The 11283-nt window shown below is 36.2% G+C and overlaps 1 protein-coding gene across 3 annotated transcripts in view; it reads left to right on the forward strand.

The window, feature by feature from the left end:
• The window catches only part of Slco1c1 (solute carrier organic anion transporter family member 1C1), a 50304-nt gene that overhangs the window by 3683 nt on the left and 35338 nt on the right, over positions 1-11283 (forward strand). For 2 of the 3 annotated variants that reach the window (XM_004634540.1, XM_004634541.1), the window contains exons 1-3: positions 1170-1298; positions 3197-3338; positions 7566-7698. In XM_004634540.1, the coding sequence (XP_004634597.1) occupies positions 1170-1298; positions 3197-3338; positions 7566-7698 (404 nt within the window). Of the gene's footprint in view, positions 1-1144; positions 1299-3196; positions 3339-7565; positions 7699-11283 lie in introns of those variants that run through there. The other variant, XM_004634539.1, reaches the window with a different exon arrangement.

Here is an 11283-nt window from a genome sequence, read left to right on the forward strand (position 1 = left end):
CTCCCCATCTAAACTTTGAAGTTGTTTAGGTCTCCTGATTGCTGACTTACATATTTGAAAGAAAATATTTATCCTACTATTGCATCAGTTTTTAAGTTTGTCATACCATCTGTTAATTCAAACAATCGAGGAAGGTTTAGTAAACAAGCATAGACCAAACACTGAACTAAGATCATCTGTAGATAAGCAGAACGAACCTCAGTTTCTACAACAATATATGAAATATGATTCCAAGTGTCGCTTCGCTGTCGTGCAGAAATGGAAGATCTCTATTAATGCACAATTGCATCACTGAGTAATCATTGGCCAGATCCAGAAGGTATTTTGTTTTTTGTAGCCCTTGACACAGATTAGCTCCTCAAGCAGGATCTGGGCCCCATGGAATGCTAAGGGGAAGGGGGAACAGGATGTATAAACATTGATGTGAACAGAGAAAATAGATGGGGGAGTGTGTGCTACTGTCCAGAGTCTGGTCCAGACAAAAGAGTGAGGAGAGTGTGGGAAATCCAGTGTGGGAAGGAGGGCATCGTTCTTACTTTAAAGCAGACCGAAAGACGTACTTTCATCTGAGTTAAATCTAAGTCTGAGCCACAAATCTTTTTTCTTCATCAAATTAAAATAATACACAAATTGAGCTTTACTACTGTGGTCATTTAATCCTTGCTTGGGGTACTGAGGAATTAGGAGGTGGTTTAGAGATCGTGATGGGTGACAACCTCCTGTGTTTATGCTAAGAAGATAGATATAAAGGCTTTGAAGCCTTAATTGTAATGAATCAATATTCAAATGGTTGCATTCCTTTTCTCTCTTTATTGCCGTTTCCTAATTTCATCTGGCAAAGCCACAAAAGTAGCGAAATTCTGCCTCATTATTTATTCTAAAGGCAACATTTAAATTTGTTCGTGCTAAAATGAACCTTAACGTGAAGGGATTGAGAAAGAATGCAGGCTTCACATTCCAAAGAGCAGAATTAATCAAACATCCTTTTGAATTTTAATTGAAAAGATTGGCCAATTTACTGTGGTAACAATAGGTAGCTTTACTAAATTCTGACTATAGAATTTGAGTCTACAGCAAAATAAGGTATTACTTAATAAGTTGCATAGATTGGAATTAATAATTTTTGTCTTTATATTTCTTATAGATCAGAGTCAAGGAACATTTTCATAATGAACACCTCATCCAAAGAAAATATCCAGTTTTTCTGCAAAAATTCAGTGCAGCCTATTGGAAGTTCTTCCTTTAAGACAGAGTATCCCTCCTCAGAGGAAAAGCCATCACGTTGTGGTAAACTAAAGGTAGAGTAATGACCTAGGTAGTGTTGGGGCCCTTGCTTTTCAATTCAGATATTCCATAAAATGAAGTAAAGTGAGAATTATTTTTTTCTTTTCTAAAACATGAAAACTGCATGTAATTCACTAAAACCAGACCTGGCGATGGGAGCAGTCTCTGTCTGATCCTATGGTTCAAACTCTTCCTACCTCAGTACCTTTCCTAACCAGATTAGGGAGAGATAATAGAAACTAATACTGAGTTTCTATGGGCCAGGCATTGTACTAGGTACAAACATAACATGTAATCCATGAAATATCCATATCATTTTTATTTGATAAAAGAAAATTGTGGCTTTCATTGTTATATAATAGAGGACAGGGTTACTTTTAAAATCATGTTCCGTGTGACTCAAGACCCTCTTTCATTACACCAAATATTCACTGAACAAGTGCTTACATGCTGTTTTCTTGTGCATGGTAACCTGGCTATACATAGTTGTCATACCGCAGACTACATCCAGCAAACACATAAGCCAGATATTCAAACAATGTTTTCTACTGAGAAAGAATTTGACTATGAGCTTAACAAGTATGATGCTCAACATGAGAAATAACTCCAGTTTTTCAGGTTATCATGTTTCCCAATAGTATAAACACCATCACTGTAAAATAAATAGACTATAATAAGGTGTCAGGTGTCTGGCTTGTGGTTTTCATTTGATTTATTTTCTTATCTATCAATATGTCCTGCCTCTGTTTCACCATACACTGATCTTTCAAATCTAGACTCCATTTCTGTTCTTTTTTGTAGCCTTGTTTCCTTTCCATTTGAACAATTTCTTCCTTTTTCACAATAGCAATCATACACTTTGGTCCTTATTTACCATTAAAAAATTGATACAGGTAGCATAAAAGAGAAACAAAGATTTGTAAATAAAGAGGGGAAGAGGGTTGGGAGGAAGGGGAGGGGATTAAAAATAAAGCAAGATGTATCATATGTGGATAAAATTCCCTGTGATGAATGTGATTGTTGTGTATATCTAAATTGTGCCGATAAACTCAAATTAAAAAAGAAAGTCAATGCCCAAACTTTTGTGATGACATTGAAGAAAATAGTGTACAACAATAAATGAGCACTGAAGACTGAATTAATATATATTCAGGAGAGTTTGGCTGTAAATGTGAACAGGTTCCAGGAATATATTAACCAGTTTATTAAGCATATATTTTCTTTTCATGTGTGGATAGAGTGGTTTAATTAAAATATGCCCAGCTCTAAAAGCCCACCTGTATAAAGTAAAAATTCTAGGTAATAAAGAAACTTTTAAAATTGACAACATTTATTTTAATCATGAAATAATAACATACCTTAAAAACAATGATGCATTTCAAATTTGATGAAATAGAAGAGTCTCCCTCACCCACTCTGAAGTTGCTTCGTATTTTATTTTGCATTCTATATTATTGCTTATGTGACCAGGCCTCTGTTAATGGACATTTAGGTCATTCTGATTTTTCAGTAAAGTAAACAAACCCATAGCAAATGTTCTTATCCATTCTCCTTTTCATAAGTGTGTGCTTTTTCTCTTTAGGAAAATAAAACCAATATCTGATAAAAAAATAAATAAATCTATATTCATTTGCATGTTCTTTGGAGAAAAAGAAGAAAGGAAAAAAAAACTCAATGTACATTTTGAATGAAAATCAACATACATTTCACATTCTAAGCAGATATAAAATTCTCAGGAAACTCCATGAGTGGTTGAGTTAGAAGAAATCTTCTGATAGTACTTAATTAAATCTTCAGTGATAGCAGACTTTTTCTTCATTGCTTTGAGTTTATGTTTTGTCTGTGTGCTTAGTACATTTCCAAGTTGTGTCAGGCTGGAGTCAGACTAAGTGTGCCCTGTCATGTTTCCTAGGTGTTCTTAGGTGGCTTATCCTTCGTTTACTTTGCCAAAGCATTGACAGAAGGCTACCTGAAGAGCACCATCACTCAGATAGAGAGAAGATTTGATATTTCCTCCTCACTGGTAGGAGTAATTGATGGCAGTTTTGAAATTGGTAAGTACTGCGGATGCCTAACTTTACTTTTAAGCTCTAGGTTCTCTTAGAAATAGCTAAATAACATTGCTTTCCATTGTGCTGTCTCCTGGGATCTCATTTGTTAAATATTTGGATAAAATTTGCCATGACCATATGCTACAGTGAAGGCAATATTTTCTTTCAGAATAACTGACAATAAATATTCTGCCCTGGTATCACTATTTTATGAATCATCCAACTCAGAGTTTCCAAAGGGATTGAGAATCTTCTAGAAAGACTGAGATATCTCCTACCATTATCACCTAATGTATATACTAAAGGAAACCCAATTTCTCCCTGAAGAAGTTTTCAGAATAAAAGCTTTATCTAAAAATGACAACACTAAAAAACAAAAATCTTTTTTTTTTTTTGAAGGGTCTACAGGGTGTTCAGGGTCTCACTATATGGACTGAACTCATACTGATCTGCCTGTTTACAGCCTCCCAAGTGCTGGGATTACAGATGCGCATCACCACTCCCAGTCTCAATTGCTCTCTTAGCGTGCCAGCATGGAGGTGGGGCCAGCATGGCAGGCCTGGGGATTGAACCCCAGGCCCCTGTGCTTGCCTGCAGGTGCTTTAATCTGCTGAGTTATTTGGCTGACCCTAGAAACTAAAAACTTTTCCTTATCATGATTTCCTAATTTTTTCCAGAAATACTTTATTTCAAATATTTTTCTACGTGCTTTTAACAATTTTAAATGTTAAATTTCTGTTTTTCAGAAGAACAATACCTTAGTAATCGTATTTTCAGTTATAACAATGTGACAAAGTATCTTTATAAGAGACCAAAAGATCATTGGAGTCTTCTGTTCAATTTTAGAAATTTAGAGAATTTGAAGTAGCCATCCACAAATTTATTACAATGAGTTAATAGGTTAATCTATGAAAGAAGTTTTCTGTCCAGTGACCTAGAAGGAAAAGGAAAGGAAAAGGAAAGGAAAAGGAAAGGAAGTTTACTTAAAACAACACAGAAATCTTTCCTTAGCAATTGTTTGTGGACTGCTTCTACAACCTAAAAAGATAAAGTTATTTTAATCATTGTTGTGGATACTTTCAAAGAGTATAATCTGCTTCCTGAGTTTATAAATGGAGAAGCTTTAATTTTCTGTCAAAATAAACAAAACAGTGTTTTCTGTGGTCCTTAATGCCTTTTGTAATTCAAATATATATTATAGTAAAATTTCACTATTTCAATTTCAGTTTTTACCATGAACTTTCAGAAGATTGAAGGAATATTTCTCAACTCCTGAACAATTTTGTTTTTTAGTTTGTAGTGCTGATCTTTGTTGCTGCGCTGAATAGTGCAGAAAGAATGGAAAACACAAATAAGTACTATTTTTACCTTAGGCCTTTTGCTGCCCAAATCCATCTTTCATCATTCTACAAGAAGAACATTTCTGTGTTCAGTGCCAATTAAACCTTCATGCTCGTATATACGACCAGGCCATCTTGTTAAAGTGCAGGTGTTGGTTATGAAGGGTGGAGAGACTGTCTGTGTTTTCTTATGCTCCAGCTATACTTTTACAACTCTGGAATACCCTAGATTTGCTGCACTGTTTGTTTGTTTGTTTATGGCACTGAATTTTGAGCCCAGTACCTTGCATTGAGCTATATACCCCAACCTTTTCTTGAGACAAGATCGTGCTAGATTGTCCAGGCTGGGTTTAAACCCCAGTATGGAATTTCAGCCTCCCAGAGTTCTGAGACTACAAGGATGTACCACCACTGGCCAGATGTTTTCATTTGCATTTGCATATACTTGACTATTCTGTTTGTGAATGCATTTTGCTTAGGATCTTTATTTCATTGCTCAGCTTGTGTTCTAATTGCTATTCCTTACATGGCCTTTGTCCAGATTTACTTTGAAAGATTTTTTGAGATGTCTTGTATAGCTTTCTTTCTTTTCTACTATGTGAAAATTTGAATTTGTGTCCAATGAAGTAAAGGAAGAACTCATTAAAGTTTGATGAGACATGCTCAACCTGTTCTTTTTTAGAGGCTAGGAAAGGTAGGTGTGTGTAAGCTTTTTGATAGTCATATAATTTTTTTAAAGATTAGTAATTGCCATTTATTTTCCAAGTGTATTTCCTTAGAATTCAGAAAGGATATTAAGTAAAAGAAGCCAATGTTCCTATAGGTATCAGAGTCTCTGAAGTGGTATCATATGCCAGCAAGTAGCTCAGTGGACTAAGCACCTGCTTAGGCAAGTGCAGGGACCAGGGCTTGATCCCCAGCACCACGAGTCTTGCTGGCCCCAGCCCTAGGCACTCTGCACCAGCCACTAAGTCCAAGCATGGTGGTGTATGCCTGTAATCCCAGCGCTTGGGAGGCTGAAAACAGGAGGATCACTATGAAAACAGGAGAATCACTACAAGTCCAAGCTGTGAAGTGAGATCTTGTACCAAATACATTAAAAAAAAATTAAAAAGTGAGGTGGTATCATCTTGTACTTGGTTGGCATAACCATGAATGTAGCACAGAAACAGCCTGTATGAAGTGTTGGTGGCTGGCAGGTAAGGATGACAGAGTATGGCCTATAAACAGAAAGTCAGCATTCATTTTACTTTGAATTATTTCCTGTGGCATGTTACCAAACATATAGACATAATTATCAGCGTAATGCGATTTCAAGTGTCTCCTACTATATGTTCAAATATCCAGTTGGAAAGCTCATACTTCATTTTTTTTGTTGACAATATGAACATGGGGAAGAATTTAGTTTGTCCTGAAGCCAGAAAGCCTAGAGCCACTGTACAGACTGCTTCTCTCACCATCATTATTACTGTCCTCAAGGCTATAAAATTTACTGCTTGCTTTCTAATTGACTAGAGCTGGCAGTGAGACAAACAGTAAATTAGACAATTGCTTACAGATGGAAGGAAATGCACTCTTGTTGCAAAATTGGAAACATCAAGGACTTCAAAGTGAGGTCACTTGTCAGCTACCCCTATCAGCTGCTGGGGAAGTGTTTCTCGTTCTTCATCCCTGCAGTGCTTCAAAATTAAGCAGCTCAAATGAAAATAGCTAAACTGTTAAAGCCCCTTAAAGCATAAGACCCAAAACAATGTTTATGAAAGCCGGCCACCAGTCGCCGGAACCGTCCTCATCAATACACTTGAGCTCCTATTAGAAATGCAGATTTGTTGGCTTCCCTCGGTTCCCCAGAATGAGAAGCCCTCTGGATTTGCCAAGTATTTGCAATTTTACCAAGTTTCCACTTCCCCCACAGTCCCCTTTCAATACTTCTTGTCCAGAACAAAGCATGAGAAATTTTCCTGAAAGCATGTTCATCATCACTTTTCCTGACTAAAAACTAATTCACACGTACTTCACTAGTGACATTTTAGGAAGTGTAATTCCAACCTTTAGAAATCTCTTATTTTTATTGTTTTCTTAAAAGAAAATAGAAGGGCATAGTTTATTAAAAGTTTGTATCATTGTTATTGGTATACATTTTAGAATTGATGTAAACCTGAAATCATTTACATAAAGTAATTTTAATTTCTATTTTGAGACTTCTGTTTTTATAAAAAGTATATAAACAAATTATACATTATCATTTACAAGTATACGATTTTCATAATATGATTTCTTATAAAGGGAGGTACAGTTTTATTTCTTTTGCTTTTTCTATAGTGGATATAAACTAGAGAGGTAAAATACACTAAGTATTTTAAGAGCAATTGGAACAATAATAGACAATAGAAAATTTAAATAAACAAACTAAGTGCTGAAGTTGGATTGAAAAATCACTGAGGAAAATTTAAGAGTAACTCAAGGAAAGCTTTTATAATTTAATTTACTGATAAAATACTTTATAAGGATAAGTAACTGGGTTGAATGAAACAAATAGATGAGAGAACAATGAAAATATTTTGATAAAAGGATGAGATGATTGAGGTGATGAATAAGAAGACTATTTCAGGGGCTGGGGAGATAGCTCAGTAGAATAAGTGCTTGCCTGGCAAGCACAAGGGCCTGAGTTCAATTCTTGGTTCTGAAAAAAAAGAAGGAGAAAAAGAAGAAGAACACTATTTTAACCGCCATCACAGAAAAAACCACAGCAAGGTAAGTGGTAGGGAGCTGGTGAGGAGGTTCAGTCAAACCAAAAACATGGTTGACTGCTTTCTACTTTCATGTAGTTGTATCTCTGAATATATTCTAAGTTGTTTGACTTACAAATCTTTTATTCTTTCCACCCAAGGGAATCTCTTGGTTATAACATTTGTTAGCTACTTTGGAGCCAAACTCCACAGGCCCAAAATAATTGGAGCGGGGTGCCTTCTCATGGGAACGGGGACGCTGCTCATCGCTGCACCTCAGTTCTTCATGGAGCAGTAAGTCCACGGCAGCCATTTTGTGCCACCCTTGTCCAGTAACTTCCTTTCTTCCTTACACTGTTGCGACTGATTATTTAAATTGATGTCTAATACATGATGATTTTAGACCTTATTTTTACTTATTATGTCTTTGGAGAAAGTTTCAGAGCAGTTTCATAATACTAATAACAATAATCTGTATGAAATATTGACATACTGCATACTACTGTGTATTGATGACATGATTCAAGGGAAAATTTTACGGATGTATTTAGAGTCAAGTACTTTCATTTAGGTGTAGAGGCATTATGTATAAATAAAAAGAAATTAACATAGCATAGCAAATGTCCAAGGGTCATGAGTGAATGTTAAAGATAATAAATAGTGGATCATATTACTTAATATTTATAGCCTTCAATTTCTAAATATTAAAAAATAATACCTAGGTGATAATATTATTGACATCTTGGTAAAATGCTCATCAAAACTCTTCATATAATGAGTAGCTTTGTTATTATTTTTGTGTTATTATTATTTTTTTATTATTATCATTTTTTTTTTTTTGCAGAACCGGGGATTGAACTCAGATCCTTGTGTTTCCCAGTCAAGAGCTTATCCTACTGAACCATCTCCCTGCCCCCCCTTTTTTTTTTTTGAGTCTTGTTGTGTAGGTCAGACTGTCCTTGAAATCACTATGAAGCCTAGGCTGGCCTTGAACTCCCCGCAAATTCTCCTGTCTCTGCCTCCCATGTATTACTGAGATTCTAGGCCTGCATCACCGCACCTAGCCTTGCCACCTAGTTTTAAGCTATAATGAGCAATGCTTTTTCCATAAAGGTGTTGTTTGTAAGTTGAAGGGTATGCTTATTCATTATGTGATGCCTGCCACTTGCAAGGTACTCTCCCAGCTAGTGGAGCTGTTCAGTGAGGCAACAAACTGCAAAGAACCATACACAGTACTTTTTCCCATGAAGTTTGTTCTCTATCAAGGTTAAATATCAGAACCTTTCAACTTTTTGCAATGTAATTCACTAGAGGGCTACTCATCCATACTGTCATTTTTTGACTGCCATTCTCCAAAAGACTATTACACTCTGCCAGCAGAAATATCTTTGATGTCTAACAAAATCTACTAACCATGGATATAATCATTAACAGCCTGCTGCCAATAGGCTGTTAGACTTCTTGAGTCTTAGCTCATCTAATGCATGAACTTAACAAATCTATGGGAGAAAAAAAATCTGTGCTCTCATGGATATTACAAGGAAGAGATAGAAAGTAACTAACGATATAGACTGTGTGGTCATGGTAAGGACTAAAGAGAAAAACACCCACTGAAGATCTGGAGTGGGTGTATGTGTGGGAAAATGCATCTTAGAATTTTAATGAGATGGTAACGTTTGAGGAAGACTTGAAAAGAAGTCCATGTAGATATCTGGGAGATGACTTCTGGTCTCCATGAAGGTGGAGTGCAATGTGATGTAGCAGGAAAGAGTCTGGAGTGTGTGGGAGCTGAGAAAGTCTGAAAGACTCAAGGAGGATCCAAGGAGCAAGAGAGAAAGCTGAAGAGATGACAAGCAGAAGAGATGGAACTGAGGACTCAGTGGGAAAGGGAAGGTGTGTTGATGAACATCTGGGTGATGTGAGGCTCTCATGGTGATGCAGTAATTCCTGGCTTAGGGCTGAGGCTTTCCACTGCGGCTAGTTTTCAGATCATTTTTGAGGAGTATCCTGGGAACAACCACAAGGAGCTCATGTAGGATTTCCTCCTAAATTATGGCAACTGCTATAGAGTCAGGAACAAAGTGAGATTATCTGTATTGTAATATTTTAAAAATTGACTCTGAGGGGAAGCAAGCTTGGAAAAATGAATGGAGGAGTCTACTGTGGAATTTCATGTGTTAAGGTCAGGATTACACTCATTAGAATTTGAATACAAGTCAGAACTGAAGCCCCCAAGTTAGTCCCTCACTCAGTCATATATTTGTCTCTATACAATGTCTATAGCTCTCATTTTATAGCTAAAATAGCAAACCTAAAGAGGTTAGTTTTTCTGGGGCAGGCATTACAGAAAGTGATACTTATATAAGATTCTCTTTATTCAAAACCTAAGTAATTATGTTTGCCACCCTTACCTTTTGACAGAAGTAATTGAGAAAGTTCAAATAATTACACAATTTAAAAGTACTGCATAATCACTATCAATGCTCACTTTAACTGTCTCTGTAATTTATGAAATTCTATTTACTGTGATTTCAATACTAAAGGTCTCTTGTACAGTTGGGAATTGCAGCCAGTTAACCTCAGTCACTAACTCTTAACGTATTTTGGTCAGTGATCCATATGATAAAATGTTGAAAACTGTAACTTTCTTTCTTTAAAGATTTGCATGAAAACATGCCTGCAAAATGTTTTGACTTTTTCAGTGGGGTTCATAGACCCATTGAAGAGTAGGTTTCCCAAAATAGATATTAAGCACCCACTTAGCAACTAGAATATTTTAACTCAGTATAGGTTTTCCTTTCTATAATGAAATAAGAAGGTTATTACCACTAATATTTCAATAACATTACCATGATTACTAGCCTCTAGTAATAGTCACCAGCCTCTAGTGACATAGTGCCTGCACAATATAACAATCAAGATCATTTATGTTGTGTTTTTTTTACTAGGTACTTCTTTCCTTAAGGGTAAAAATGGATCAGAGATCTTGGCTCATAGAGAATTGACAAAATAGCTGATGCTCAAAATTAAGGGAAGGAAGATTTATTTAGCCCAAAGTTTGTAGAGATTTCATCCTATAATCAATTGGCTCCAAGGCCAGGTGGCACATGGCAGAAGGGCCATAGTTCATGGCTGTAGAAGACAACAAAAGCAGCAAAAGCAAAAAAGGGAGAGAAAGCCTCCTTTCCTTTTACTGTAAGCAGATGACCTGCCCTTGGGTGGAAGTAGCACTCATACCATCTCTATGCCTTCCTTTTGCATAGGCTCATGATGTTTACAAACTGAGGCCTCTGGCCTCAACTGAGTCCCGTAGTTAAACATCCAACCATCTTAAATCTGAAACTGACACTGTGTATCACCATTCATTACAAGCTACCCCTTGTCAACTGGGCAGTAGAAACATTTCTTTAAACCTGTTTCCATTTAAAACCATATGCTTATTCTTATCATTTCACAACTTGAACATTATAACACAGTTTTAATAATTCTTAAGAACCAGAATTAGGTCTATCAACATTACATTACATTTGAATCATAACATTCTGACCCTGGGCCCCTAAAGGCTCATGTACTCCCTTTATGCAAAAGGCATTTATTTAGTCCATCTCTAAGAGTTGCTAAAGTCCTAACTTTTTCAGCATTACCAAGAAGATCCAAGTTTCCTCTGAGATATAAGCAAACTTTTGGCTTGCAAACCTCAGTACAAATGAAAACAATGTACTTCCAACATTTAATGGTACAAGTTAAACATTTTCATTCTGAAAGTTACAAACAGGAGTTGTAAAGGATGGGGACCAAAGCAAGTCCAAAATCCAGGAGGGCAAACATTGAGTACAGTACTGTAGTTCCAAATTCAGCATCTAAAGAAATTTGTGGAAA

This window comes from Octodon degus, unplaced genomic scaffold (assembly GCF_000260255.1).
Source record: "Octodon degus isolate 3935 unplaced genomic scaffold, OctDeg1.0 scaffold00064, whole genome shotgun sequence".
In the NCBI taxonomy this organism is placed as follows: Eukaryota; Metazoa; Chordata; class Mammalia; order Rodentia; family Octodontidae; genus Octodon; species Octodon degus.